General features: G+C 37.2%; 1 protein-coding gene across 2 annotated transcripts in view; it reads right to left on the bottom strand.

Moving 5' to 3' along the window:
• Positions 1 to 5745: 5745 nt before the first annotated feature.
• Positions 5746 to 15650, bottom strand: part of epha6 (eph receptor A6) — a 371198-nt gene continuing 361293 nt past the window's right edge. For both annotated transcript variants that reach the window (XM_039744991.1, XM_039744992.1), the window contains exons 16-17: positions 11391 to 11540; positions 5746 to 7457 (exon numbers count right to left, since the gene is read on the bottom strand). In XM_039744991.1, the coding sequence (XP_039600925.1) occupies positions 7343 to 7457; positions 11391 to 11540 (265 nt within the window). In that variant the 3' untranslated portion in view covers positions 5746 to 7342. The remainder of the gene's footprint in view (positions 7458 to 11390; positions 11541 to 15650) is intronic.

The raw sequence follows: 15650 nt of genomic DNA, 5'->3' as shown, positions 1-15650 counted from the left end.
ATTGTGCAATGAGTTTGTTATTCACTGAGTGACCTACACCTTTCAAATTCTCTGCATGTTCATGCCTTTATAGATGCCTGGTGTTTAGAGATTTTAGATAGTTCAGACAACTATCTGGGGTGTGATCCCAGCTCTAGACTAATTGTTATAGCTAAAAATCATTGGAAACTTGTGTTTTTGGTGTATAGAATACATAGTATATAAAACAAGAAGAAAGAACGATGTATTCCCTGTCAGAGGAATAAATTAAATGGTTTGAGTCAACTAGATTATGGCCATCAATTAATTTGCAAAGAGAACAAGTGAAGAAGGGGGTTCAATGCCCCAGGAGAGAAAAGGATTTATCTCGGATTGGGTCAAGGAAATCATTGGCATCTGTGTCAATAATAAATTCATATTCATGAAATGTAAGGCAGGTGAACATTCTTGAGTACTGGCTTTTTTAATGATATCTGCTAGTTGGTGTGTACCAAGAATTTTTTGGCTGCATTTTTTTTTCTTTTTTCTAGTTTAGTTTCATTAACTTTTGACCTTTTTATTTTAGATTTTATTTTTAGTGACTTATTTTAATTAATTTTTATTTTTTAGAGATTTTTTAATTTGAGTTTTTATTTTAAAAAAACTAGGGGGCTATGCCCCTGCTCACTTTGCTCGCCAATCCCCACTTCAATGTAACATTTTCGTCTGTGACATTTAAAGGTAAGTTAAACGTTTGGTGAGGTGTTTTACCGTATGGAAGAAGAATTGCTGCTATACCTGTCAATGCTATCAATGTAATGTTTTTGAATAGCTGTTTGCAATAATGGATTAAACATTTATACAAAAATGTTTTCCCTGCTCCATCTATGAAGAATAATCGGTTTAATTTCTCCGATGGACACTTTGTTGAATTGTGTCAAAAATGGATCTTTGATCATCGTTTAATTGTGAGTTCACTTCCTGATATATTTTTCTGTGGTCTTCCACTGTTACATCTTCGTCTGCTTTTATCTCTTTCTTTACCTCTGATTCGTTAATTTCTTATGGAAGTACAAATTGTTGCATTGTTAAATCTTCTGCTTCTAACAATTCTTTGATGATTGAAAGAGCCGTTTGTTCATTTGACTTTTTGGATAAAGGTCCTTTGATTGCTTCCCATAATTGTAAAACATCAACTTCCCCTGTCATAATTAAGTATTCGAAGAAGTGTCTTAATTTGTCAGGCATCATTACAGACGTGGCATCAGACATCATTTCATACATACAGTCATCTGATTTAAATAATCCAGCTGCTCGAGCCGCTTCTTGAAAGGTACTGTACATACATTATTTCCATCTATAGTTAGAACATCTCTATACGACATTGTTCCTTTCAATTCTCGTAACAACAATTTTAAATGAACGTGCTCGTTATCTTTTGGCGATACAATATTTAATCGTGCAACACTTTTGCAATTTATTTTTATTTGATGCCATATTCCTTTTTGTTTTTATTTAGTTCAAAATAAGCCAATAATTTTTTTTTTTTTTGTTTTTGCTACTTCTGCTTCTTTGCCTTCTTTAAATTGAACCATATTCTGTCCTGGTAAGTGAATTGGTACTAATTCTACAGAATGACTTCGACTGTGCATTGGTAATTGCATTAAATGCTACCTGCTTTCCATTGCACTAACATATCGAGTATCTAAATATGCTTGAACTTCGTCCTGTGCTTGTTCTTTTGATACAGTTACGCATACTCTATCGTGCCCGTTATTAGTAGATGTACTTAATACTCATCACTGATGCACAATACTCTACATTAATATGAAAATCAAATCTTTTTAGCAAATATGGGTTATATGGTACAATCATTGAATTATCAATCATCACAATTTTTCCATCTTTCTTTCCGCGATAAGTGTGTTGTTTGTGACGATTATCTCTTTGGCAATAATCTGGAAAGCCAGCCTTAGTCATATCTGTTGTTTGAACGAAAGATTTAGGAAATTTTTTTAAACACTATTTTTCTTTCGAATGCTGAATCTTTTAAATGAGGTAAATGACATGTGTTTAATGACTTTGTACCATAATTCAGGATTGGTTTCTCTGTTTGGAATTTCAGCATAGACAGAACGATCTACATCATCAGCAGTTAATCATTTGTTTTGTAAGGTAAACCCCATCTTGATATTCGATCGTGTAAATGTCTACTTACGAAAGTCGGAATATCCAGAGCTGATGTAGCTGGTGGCATTGTTTTCAAGAATCTCCGGATTTCTGGCCATTGTGGATTGCACGTTATTGTAATAAATCTGGTCGACCGATAGTTCTGGATATTGCCATTGCATCATGATATAACTGCTCTTAGACTACCTTGATATGATGATGGCAATATTACTGCTTTACCTATTTTGAATTTGTCTGAACTATTGATATTTGACTTTTGAACATGATCAATGAGTCCTTGCATATGTTCCATTCTAAGTTTCGCTTGATTCGATTTAATAAAGAAAATACTATTAGCTTCGACTTTTAGATACGCATTAATAATGTAATGTTGCGTTAGACGTTGAGGTGACAGAAGTGGGTTAAATACATTGGAACGTATCACTAATTTTGCCCCGAAATATTGTGTTGGTATTATTCGTTTTACTGAGTTCGTGTGTTTCATATTGTATGTCCATCCTGTTTCTCCATCTGGGAAAAGCAAGGGAAAGAGTAATGGAATGTAGTGAATTATTAGACAGAAATGTCGATTCATGTTCTGCTTTCAGATAAACATGAATATCTACTCTGTTTTTGATATTTCCGGCTTTTCAAAACTGTTATCGCTAATACTGGTAATACTGGTTTGTATTTCTGTGAAATGCCTGTAATTTTGTCTGACAGTAATACAGTGGAACCTCGGTTCACGACCATAATTTGTTCCAAAACTCTGGTTGTAACCCGATTTGGTCGTGAACCGAAGTAATTTTCCCCATAGGATTGTATGTAAATACAATTAATCCATTCCAGACCGTATGAACTGTATGTAAATATATATTTTTAAGTTTTTAAGCACAAATATAGTTAACTATACCATAGAAAGCACAGCGTAATAGTAAACTAAATGTAAAAACATTGAATAACACTAAGAAAACCTTGAACAACAGAGAAAACTAACACTGCAAGAATTTGTGCTATAGCCTTATGACCCGCTCGCTAAAAACTCTTTTTTTAATGAGTTTTAAGCACAGGGGAAAAAATTAACATTTAAAAAATCTGTAATTAAATAAACAACCAAGAAAAGTAACATTGCAGCAATGCACGCGTGCGCCTTTATGTGTGTCTCTCTCTTGCGCGCCTTTGTGTGTGTCTCTCGCGTGTGTCTCTTAAGCGCACGCCTCTGTGTCTGTGTGTGTGTCTGTCTGTCTCTTGCCTGTGTGTGTGTGTGTCTCACGTGTGCGTGCGTGTGTGTGTGTGACGCGCGCGCGCACGCCTGTGTGTGTGTGTGACAAGCGCCTGTGTGTATGTGTGACTCGCGTGCGCGCCTGTGTGTGTATCTGTCTCTCTCTCTGCACAGGGAATGCACAGGAAGAGACTGAACACGTGCTGTGTGGCCCCGAGCATGCACTTCACCAGAAGACACACGGACACTGGACGCACACAAGGGTTTTATTAAAGAGGATTGGTTGTAAGTAGGATGTGTCTTGCAAGAATCTCATGTTCTATGTCACTGCGAGACTTTCCAATCTCTTGGCACAAAGTCTCATGTTTAAGGTCCCCACGAGATGCTCCGTGGCCAATCTCTTTAGTCTCGTGGGTCTTTTAAGTGTCTACCCTGATCTTAACGTGAAGATCGCGTATCGTCTCCTAGTCATTCCCTCCCACAGGATTATTTTTTCATAATAGAGAGACATACGTGCCCTAAAAAGACTTGTTGCTCATTCTGAGTTTGTTTTGGCTGTTTATTCGAAATTATCTTCTAAATATCAGAAGTGTTGTAGCACTGTCTGTTTATAGAGCAGACTGTTTAATTTAGCAGAGCTGGATATTTTAAATATTGGATCAAGTACTTCACAGTATGAAGGCAGGTAGCTCACACAACCTTGTGAAGATTAAATATATAGCTATTGCCTCCATACTTTCTCTTATTCTACTCAGTCGACTGAAGTGACCAAACAGCTGCTGTCTGTAGAAGGAAAATTATAGTTTGTTGACCAAAATATGTAGCCTGTCATTTTATCTTCTTTGACAGGTTTGTGTTTTTTCAGTGTGAAATGGTCTTCAACCTCTTTATAGACCACTTTATGAAGGCAGTTTAGGCAAGTTTTAAGTTTTCTGGGTTCTTTCCTTTAATTGTATTTGTAGGGGTCTTATGGTGAAATCAAGAGTGAGAAATAACACACTGCTGTAAAGAACCCGATGTCCAAGGACTTGTAATTTTCTTTCTCCACCCTTTTTAATTGTATTTCAATTATTTTTGATGTATGCAGTTTTGAGTTTGTTTTTTATTTTGATTAACAAAATACTTTTTAATTATTTCACTATTAGTTTTCATTAATAATAATAATAAAAAAAAACGTTTTCATCATTGAGTCCATGTACAATTTTTGAGCTATCAACTTTAAGCCTGTCAGTGTGGGAGTGCTATATTATATTTAAAAAATGTTTTGCTGATGCAGTTTGCCTTCATGACCTGATGTTCCCATTTTGCACTTTAGTTAACTGTATATGTTTTTATTTTGTTCCTTAGCAGTTATTTCATTTCCTAAGGTGTACAGTTTTTTGAAATTGTCAAATTATAACATTTACATCTTGTTGGTGATCTATCATTGCTCAATTGTACTTAACCAGTTTTTATTACAGCAGTGAATCAACTATAAAATCAAAGACTAAGGTCTGTGTGTGTAGTCCTTACTGAGCAATATGATGGATCAGTTTGGCTTTGGTGCTACGATTGAAACAGGAGGTGTGAGTGTTAGACACACGAGGAGAAACAGCATGGAGGTGCATGGAGAGAGTTGTTTTCAAGAACGGAAAGTAAAAAATCTGCTATATAGTAAAACACTAAGAGCTGTGTGTGTGTGTGTGTGTGTGTGTGTGTCCGGTCCCTCTGAGCAATATGATTGGTCAGTTTGTCTTTGGTTAGTCACACAAGGAGGAGAAATAGCATAGGAGGAATTTGCAGAGAGTCACCTTCAAATAGGGGAAATATAAAAGTGGACAGTTGGCCTCGAAAATACTGAGAGTATGAGAAGGAGGCTTTATAAGAATGTGCTAGAGAGCTGATGAGCCGGTGAAGAGATATTCAGACACACAAATATAAAGGAATGACACTGAAGGCACACAAAGGGCAAGAGATCACAAATATTTTAAAATTATTCTATTGCCTGTCTTTGACAGGTAGTGTCGTTAGTATAATCCAATAGACACACAACTTTTTTTTTTATCTTGCAAGGGCCTGTACAACTTAGTTTGGATTTAAACTTTTTCCAAGATCATAAGACATGATGTTTATTCACCTCTTTTCCTGTCAGGAAAATCATCCAGCAACTTACCCAGTAACCACTGCAAATGAGTCCAAACATTGGGCTTTGGCATTGCATACTGTATTCAGTCAAAAGAAATGAAAATGTAAACAATAATAAAACTAAAATATTATTAATTCCAACAAACATCATTCCTTTATCCTATTTCATTAGATCATTCATTAAAACATCTGCTTGTTTATCTGAAAAAATAAAAGGACATTCATCCTCACACTGTAAAGAAAGCTTAACTGAATAAAAAAAGAAGTCACCATTCATAAAATAAAAATTTAATGGAAATAAAATTTTGATAGGTGTATGACATTGATTTCAAATCATATTACTAAAAATAGTATTAACATTATTATTTTTATATGTTGCAGCTTGTAATCACAACAGCTGATAACTAATAATAATAGATTATTCATAATTTTCATTAGCTGCATGGTCCCAGTAAAATTTGCATGCAGCTTTGTAGTTTTGAGCAATGCTTTCACCTCATAAGAAAATTTTGCAAGTAACAGAAAAAGTGCAGGAAAAACCTAAAGGTCATTGATACATAATATTTCAGAATCTTTTTAATCCAATCTTATTGCCAAGGCCCATTTTGGCAGCATGACTGGGAACAGTTTGTACAGGGTATTACTCCATTGCAAGGCGCACTTGTTCACACATCCAGACTTGTTAAAATTGGCCTGCATTCAGTTATGAGTTAACCTTATACACATGCCTTCTCCAGAGTCAAGGGAGAAAACCCATACAGGCAGAAAGAGAAGGTACAAACACCATACATATGATTCAAACCTAAAAATCCACAAGATGTGTAGAAAAATATTCAAGAAGAAGTCATAATGAAATTGCTTTAACATAAAAATCGAATAAGGCTAAATGTTCAGAGTCATCCTTAAATGCCACTAGCCACTGTATTGGATCATTTAAAACCCCTCACTTGCTAGTTAATTAGGTCATTTTGGTTGTATCTTGTACATTTAGCCAAGGAGAGCTTCTCTAGATTGATGGATAAGAAATGCAAATTATAACAATACATACACTTACTGAGAGTTTTATCTGCAGTAAAGTGCAGCTTGTTTTAGGAGAGGCCGATGTTGTGTCACTGGGAAATCAGTCATAACGAAGAGGGCATAGTTTACTTTGTGCCCCACATACACACACTCTGTAGCAACACAGGAAGCACATCCTCACCACCAGAACTTTAATTTTTATTTGCTAATAAACAGGCATAAATAGTCTGTAAGACTTGAAAATGCCTTTTCTGGAAATTATAGAAAAATAAAATACAAGAATTTGAAGTAACTTGTACTTTGTACAAAAAAAATCTCCTCACATTGCTTACAAATAGCAGCAAGGTTTATGCACACTTCTCCTGCTCTATCCATTACTCAGTGAAAATGCCTCTTCTTTTATTAAGAGATACCCTGGAAAGTCCTTCACGCTGGCCATACTGGGATCTCCACACAACTGGACAGACTGGCGGGCAAGCTGTCATCCATTTCTTGGTATTGCTGAGTAGATGTGGACTTGAGCTTTCAGGACTAAGTTGAGAAATGGTCTACATTTCCTTTTAAATGACTCTGGGAAGCATTTCAGTTACCATAGGTCACATTAAAGTAGAAAAGAATGACTTAAAATATCTGCAGATTGCACTATTCTTAGCAGCTACATGGTCACAAAACGTGGATAGATGTCTCTCTGTCCACAAAGCTCCCCTTCAGCTTGAATATAGCAAAACTGCTTCAGGCGCGGCGGGCTCATTCCACCTTCCGAGGAAGCGGTAGTCGGCATTGGAGGACACGCTCCGCACGCTGGAGAGCTGGGGCATGGGACTGGCGGCATGGCCGGGTGGCAGCAGCTCATACATGGAAGCCCTTCTCTTGTATGTGTAACACCTGTAGCCGCAGAGACTGAATGCTACTCACTATTCTCCTCTGGTGGCCAAGGAGTGTCACACCGATTCTTCGGACATCCCTGTAAGAGAAAACAGGCATGGTTTAAAAGAAAGGCATGCAGTTATGTGTTGGGGTGAAAAATAGTGCTAATTATAGTCTGTTAAATAAGACTCATAATATTTAATTTGTGTTATACGTTAACATAGGATATATGATCTTTTAGCGTTTAAGTACCAACAATTTAAATAAGACTGTAATGTAGAAGCTCATAAGGGAGGGCTAGGATTATATTTGATTGTGTGTATCTAAACAGGAGTTTACCAGGTAAGTGCCCTTTTGGACAGAAGGTTACAGAAGGCCAGTGAGAATATGACAAGAATGAGCTCATAGGAACAGGTAAGTGTTTTTCAGAATGAACAGGTTGATTAGATGTATGTAAATAGATTTATAGCCATTGGGCCATAATGTTATATCTTTTCAGTTGCATAAGCTTTAAAATTTAGATACATTAACTAGTGTGTACTTATAAGAAGGCATGAAATAAGTGCTTGGGACCTTTTAGTTAACATGCTATTTTATTTAGCTAAAAGTAGCTTCACTGATAAGTAACAAGACAATTGGAAATTATCACTTGTTCAATTGATGCAGCTATTCCTAATTCTTGCATCCTCCAAAGCACTGTATAAAAAGAGAGGTTTATGGAGCACAAAATGGCAGTGATTGATATGAGGGTTAGAGAGGGTAGCAGATAGGAGATATGTGAAGGAGACAGTTTTGGAGATACAAGGAAACATCATGCTGTCAGGGGACTAAAGTGCCATCTATATAATGAATGTGCCTGAATGGATACTATACAAGTACATACAGGAGAATGACATGCAATGGTGTGCACTTTAAAGGAACACCTTAGCTGGATTAAAGTTCCATTCTTGCAGTGGTGGGAAACTGGGAGCAGGTTGTGATCTGTGATCCTGTCAGCATACAGCCTGCCCTTATTAAGGATACGAGGCAGAGCCGGGCCTAGAGGTATTTTCACCTGAGGCAGGAGGATAAATGTACGCCCCTATGTATATAGTTTTTTATTACTAATAATATTAAATAAAAATAAATAAAGAGAAATTATTTTAAGAACAAAATACATCCATCCATCCATTATTCAACCCGCTATATCCTAATTATTCAATAAAAAAATCACAGAACGCAGTAATAGTACAATAGTAATAGGGCCATAAAATTGCACATATTAAAAATAAAATCACACCAACCTTAACAAAAGGAAAACAAAGTATTGCACATGAGATGAATTAGAATATTACAAAGTTTTCAGTAATTTAATTTAATAATAGAGACAAAATAATATCAACTAGTCAAAGCCCACCGTAGCATACGGCGGTGTAAGAATAGGAACAGAAAATGGTGAGAAAGGATTAGAAATCAAGAAGAAATAAATACTTCTTGAAAGACGCAGTTGTGAATAGGTGTTTTGGTGGTGACGACAGATAATAAGTCGAAAGATCTAACCCTAGAAAAAGCCACGTACAACTGACCGTGGCTGAAGACTGGTTGTTAGAATTATTGTGAAGAGTAAACAGGATGTGGGTATGAGGAAGGCCGCGCTTCTGAAATTCACACGAATATAATCAATAACAACCTCAAAAAGATGTTGTTGTACAATGTCTCTAAGTAATTCCTGCAGCTTAATCCAAAAGACTCGTACTACAATATCAGGTCTGTGCTCCGGTCTTTGGGTATCCGACAGTGCATTTAGAATTTCCAGCCAAGCAGGATTACATGTGAAAATGATAAATAAATGAGGCTGTCATGATGGCATCATGCTAGTTATGTTGCATGTATCTTGCACTTCCTGGAAATTTGGACGGTAATATGATCATTTTGCCTACACGTACATTGTTATTTTCAGCGTTTGCTTGCAGTGCTTTGTATTGTTCCACGCGCAAATCTTGTTGATCTAATCTGAGAGAGTTGAGACACGCACCCTCTGTGTTAACATACACATCTACGACGTACCGTTGGAACCGTTCGCCGCTGGAGTGCAAAATACTAAATGTATTCTAAATGTATTCCTCATTGCTAATCTGTACGCATAAAATTGGCATTGAGTAAGCCTTATTCGCTTGGCGGTTCTTTTATCGGGAACATGTAAATCTTTGTGCCAGCCAATGCCTCCGTAAGGGAAAAAAAGTGGGTAAACCATAGGATCGCAATTCATATTGAGCGTGGAAATCTGTTTGCAGGAGTTGCCAATGGGACAGATGCAAACGTACTTCAGAAGCTTGGTGAGAAATGCCGTGTCGGCTGTGTGTGGGCGGGAATGGTTTTGAAGAGGAGTCGCTGGCATTATGGGGAGGGGTTTGGAAGAGGACGAATAGGAATCGAGAAATGCCGTGTCGGCTGCGTGTGGACGGGACTGGTTTTCAGGTGGAAGCAGGACAAACCAAAAAAGAGATATATATAAGAGATAATCCTTTAGACAAAACTAAATTTAATATAATTACAATGCATAAATAATTAAATAAATGCCCAATATAAAATCTTTTTTTAAAGTTTTACTTTTCTTGCTTTTAGTGAAACAAATTCATCAATTATTTTATCAAAATTAATTTGTTTTGTCAATTCTTGTTTGACTGATAAAATTGTCATATTAGACAATTTTTCCTGAGGAAGTGACGATCTTAAATATGTTTTGATAATTTTTATTTTACTAAAGTGTCTTTCACCAGAAGCTACAGTAACAGGTGGTGTTAGGAATATTCTCAATGCAACTTCTAAATTTGGATAGGACTGAACTAAACTTTATTCATGAATCATTTTTAAAAGATCTAAACTTATAGCTGCTTTAAGGTCTGGAATTAACGTCATTGCCTGATTATATCTGATAAGAATTCTACAGAATTTATATCGTTTGGATATTTAAGGGATGAATCACAAGCTGCTTTTTTTATATTTCCTGTGTCCAATAACTTTAATTTTACACCTGTTAAAAATTCGAAATCAGACAAAATCCCATATAGTTTTTCATATCTGCATCTAAGTTGTGATATTAAAATATCTATTACTCCTTATATCATATGAGGAAACAAGTGTATTGAGAGAGAGTGTCCGATGCAAATTGTCAGTTTGCTTAAGGTATTTGACGAACATTGCAACATACAAATGGTTTTTTTCTTTCTTTTGCAATTTATTAATTTTCATTTTTCATCAATTTGGCACCCCTTTCCCAATGTTCACCCGAGGCAAGTGCCTCATCTGCCTTACCCTTGTCACGACCCTGGGTATGTATTGTGGGGTGTACATGTAAAGCAAAATTATTAAGCTAAGGAATAGTATAAGGCCATTTATTCCTGTGTACCAATAAAAAATAAACTTTGGATGCTAAAGTGCCATTTGTGGACACTTTCACGATAGAAACAAGCTGCAATACCTGCTTTAATTAGGCTTACTGCCTCTGTATTGTCAATATTTGACACAACATTCTAGCATGCAGTGACCTATGGATTAAGTATCATTTGCCGCTTTAGATACATGCTTCCCAATGATTTAAGGGCCTGCTATAAAGTACACCATGAATTAAATGGTAATGTTCAGCTCACTCCTATTTAGTTGCACATGGTATTTAGATTCAGTATTGAAGCCCAGTTACTCACACATATTGCAAATTTCAGGCTGGTTCCCACTTCATTGATATATTTTGCCATTTGGTGACATGTAAATTGACTCTAATGATATTTGCTTTGACTTGGTGCACTTTAAATTTAATGCTGTCAAGTCCAAACATAATAAATTGTGCCTTGTGCCTCATTATATGAATTTGCCCAGTGTATTTTCAGGTACTGGCACTAAATGCCTTATGGACTTGGTATCAATGTCTTCTTTGCTTAAATTTACTGACAAGCTTTGCCTTGTATGTTCAGCATTAATGTAAACTGCAGCATCATTCATTGTATGCAGTCCAGAGAGGATTTACACTAATACTCTGCCAAGCTCTACTTACTCGATGCTCATTCTTGTAACAGATTCCAATGTAGTGAAGCCTGCTGAGATGAAATTATTCTTATACTGGCTCATCTTTATAGAGTCTAGCCAGTCACTGATTGAAATAAATAATGGGTATTCTGGGACATCAGTGGGGGACTCTGGTAACCTATATCAGAAGAGAAAGGGAAAAAAACACAAAACAGTGTTGATTGTGTATGGTTATTTGATCAAGGGCTGGTATAGCAGGCAGAGGGCAAATACGTCTTATCTAATAGGGCTTACAAAGTACTGGTAGTCAAACTAAGATAGCAAGAAATAAATAGGGAGATTAAATTTGAAACAATGTTATGAACCCTTCAAAGAGCAGACTACATGATTCATGAAATCAAAGACTCTCTGGCAAAATAGTTCAAAGATGTTTTCATCCAGTATCCTGTATTATTATGATTAAACAGTGTCCTTTGTGCCGGCTGATATACTCCACAAACCCAGGTGGAAAAAACATGAGTTGAGAATGATTTATTTTCTGAAACTGGGTAAGAAGCTTAATAACTCCTCTACAAAACAGACATATCTCTTATGTTTACTTTGTTTTGTATCGGATTCATTACAGAATCCTAACATAAAGTGCCTGTTAACAGATTTATGAAGCAGAATAAGATTCAGTGCTTACCACACTAATAACAACACCTCAAGTTACTGAATGGTGGAACTCAGATGTTGCCAGCTACTCTACACCCCGTCATAATCAGTTCTAAGCTCATAAACATCCTCTTCCAAAATTTTAGTTTAACCTTCATATAAGTTATTAAAACCTACAAAAGTTGTACCTAAAATAACAAGCATATAGCAATTACTAAAAAGTGCCTGACAATGTTAAAATTAGTTGTAAAATACATAACCTGTTCCGTCTAACATCTGACGCCAGAATGAGAAATGGCACCATCTGCATCTGTGACATTCCCATAGTTCAGTGTGAAAAGGACATGTTGTTTTGGCAATGCAAAAAGTAAATTTCCATTGCTGACTTTTATGTATGACTTCAACCACAAAAATCAAATAAACAGAACTGCTAGTGTGAGAAACAGAAGAATCTGGAGATAAAAAGACCAATCTGCTGCACTCCATATGCTGAAGCAACATCATGTAAACATAACTTTATTAATCTTGAGCCAAAAACTGTAGCTTTTAGCACTTTACACACCGCTGTATTTGTAATTATCTTGTCCTTCAGAATAGGTCATGAAAACATTCCTTGCAGAAAATGAGAACAGTGTAAACTGAAATGGAAAACATGCACAAGCAAATTTCAGCAATGTAAATATGGATGAATGCATAAAATGTATAAATGTATTACATTTTTAAAATGTCTGTATGAAATAACTCCTGAAAATCATTAACATACAAAACTATCTTAAAAGACAATTTGTTTACTGTTTTCACATAATATTTTAATGTTTGCATAATCTGTGTCACAGGATTTTTAACACATTATTTCCTGGTGTACTTTCTGCCTCACATGAGGTGAAGGGAGAAAGAAGATCCTTTAGAGTTGTCAAAGGTCCCATAAAGTATCTTAAATCAAATTGTTTCTAAAGCTCTTAAAATTTTGGAAGTTAATATACTCCAAGTAAATGTAACACTCTGAAGAGGAAACTGAGATCACATTGAGCTCATTCATTTGGCATTGTCAGAGTTATTGTAAACTTGAAGTGTGCTTAGATTTCTAACTGTATGTCAAATTAATAGCCAATGATCAGATTCCCAGACTTTAAAATTGTTCAGGTACTTTTGCATGTTTTCTTCTTTTGGCTGCTCCTATTAGGGGTTGCTACAGCGGATCATCTTCTTCCATATCTTTCTGTCCCCTGCATCTTGTTCTGTTGCACCCATCACCTGCATGTCCTCTCTCACCACATCCATACACTTTCTCTTAGGCCTTCCTCTTTTCCTCTTCTCTGGCAGCTCTATCCTTAGCATTTTTCTCCCAATATACTCAGCATCTCTACTCTGCACATGTCCAAACCAACGCAATCTTGCCTCTCTGACTTTGTCTCCCAACCGTCCAACTTGACCTGTCCCTCTAATGTACTCATTTCTAATCCTATCCATTCTCGTCAGACCTAATGCAAATTTTAGCATCTTTAACTCTGCCACCTCCAGCTCTGTCTCCTGCTTTCTGGTCAATGCCACCATCTCCAGCCCATATAACATAGCTGGTCTCACTACCGTCCTGTAGACCTTCCCTTTTACTCCTACTGATACCCATCTGTCACAAATTACTCCTGACACTCTTCTCCACCCATTCCACCCTGCCTGCACTCTCTTTTTCAACTCTCTTCCACAATCCCCATTACTCTGTATTGTTGATCCCAAGTATTTAAACTCATCCACCTTCGCCAACTCTACTCCCTGCATCCTCACCATTCCACTGACCTCCCTCTCATTTACACACATGTATTCTGTCTTGTTCCTACTGACCTTCATTCCTCTCCTCTCTAGAGCATATCTCCACCTCTCCAAAGTGTCCTCAACCTGCTCCCTACTATCGCTACAGCTCATAATGTCATCAGAAAACATCATAGTCCATGGGGACTCCTGTCTAATCTCGTCTGTCAACCTGTCGATCACCATTGCAAATAAGAAAGGGCTCAGAGCTGATCCCTGATGTAATCCCACCTTCAACTTGAATGCATCCGTCACTCCTAACGCAGACCTCACCACTGTCACTGTTCCCTTATACATATCCTGTACAACTCTTATGTACTTCTCTGCCACTCCCGACTTCCTCATACAATACCACAACTCCTTTCGAGGCATCCCGTCATATGCTTTCTCCAGGTTCACAAAGACACAATGCAACTCCTTCTGGCCTTCTCTAAACTTCTCCATCAACATCCTCAGAGCAAACATTCCATCTGTGGTGCTCTTTCTTGGCATGAAACTATAATGCTGCTCACTAATCATCACCTCACTTCTTAACCTAGCTTCCACTACTCTTTCCCATAACTTCATGCTGTGGCTCATCAATTTTATTCCCCTGTAGTTACTGCAGTCCTGTACATCCCCCTTATTCTTAAATATCGGCACCAGTACACTTCTTCTCCACTCCTCAGGCATCCTCTCACTTACCAAGATTCCATTAAACAATCTGGTTAAAAACTCCACTGCCATCTCTTCTAAACACCTCCATGCTTCCAAAGGTATGTCATCTGGACCAATGGCCTTTCCATTTTTCATCCTCTTCATAGCTGTCCTTACTTCCTCCTTGCTAATCTATTGCACTTCCTGGTTCACCATCTCCACATCATCCAACCTCTTCTCCCTCTCATTCTCTTCATTCATCAGCCTCTCAAAGTACTCTTTCCATCTGCTCAACACACTCTCCTCGCTTGTGAGTACGTTTCCATCTTTATCCTTTATCACCCTAACCTGCTGCACATCTTTCCCAGCTCGGTCCCTCTGTCTAGCCAATTGGTACAGGTCCTTTTCTCTCTCCTTAGTATCCAACCTCTCATACAACTCATCATATGCCTTTTCTTTAGCCTTCGCCACCTCTCCCTTTGCCTTGCGCCTTATCTCCTTGTACTCTTATCTACTTTCTGCATCTCTCTGACTATCCCACTTCTATTTTCCATCCTCTTCCTATATATACCCTCCTGTATTTCTTCATTCCACCACCATGTTTCCTTTTCCTCCTTCCTCTTTCCAGATGTCATGCCAAGCACCCTTCTTGCTGTCAGCCTTTCTACATCTGCTGTAGTTTCCCACTGTCTTGTAACTCTTCACTGTCACCCAGTTCCTGTCTCGCCTTCTCCCTAAACTCAACCTTGCAGTTTTCCTTTTTCAACTTCCACCATTTGATCCTTGGCTCTGCCCTCACTCTCTTCCTCATCTTGATCTCCAACGTCATCCTACAGACCACCATCCTATTCTACTTAACTACACTTTCCCCTGCCACCACTTTGCAGTCTTCAATCTCCTTCAGATCAGCTCTTCTGCATAGGATGTAATCCTATGTAATCAGTATGAAAAACACTTTGCCATGCACCATAATATATGTGTGGTTAAACTGTTCATCTAGGCTGAGTTCTTTGTTGTAAGTGGACCCAAAGGTCTAGTGTAGTTGTTACTAGAGAGAGAAATAAGCAAATTTTAAAGGGTCAAGCTTTTAGCCAGGCATGTAAAATGCATCCTGGAGTTTGCTATCAGAAATCACGATTTAGCTTTTTTCAGACCCTTAGCAGTAATAGCTTTATATCAATCAATATGATCA

The sequence above is a fragment of the Polypterus senegalus genome, chromosome 2 (genome assembly GCF_016835505.1).
Source record: "Polypterus senegalus isolate Bchr_013 chromosome 2, ASM1683550v1, whole genome shotgun sequence".
Lineage (NCBI taxonomy): Eukaryota > Metazoa > Chordata > Cladistia > Polypteriformes > Polypteridae > Polypterus > Polypterus senegalus.
The sequence above is the reverse complement of the archived record's forward strand: the minus strand, read 5'-3'. Positions and strand labels throughout refer to the sequence as shown.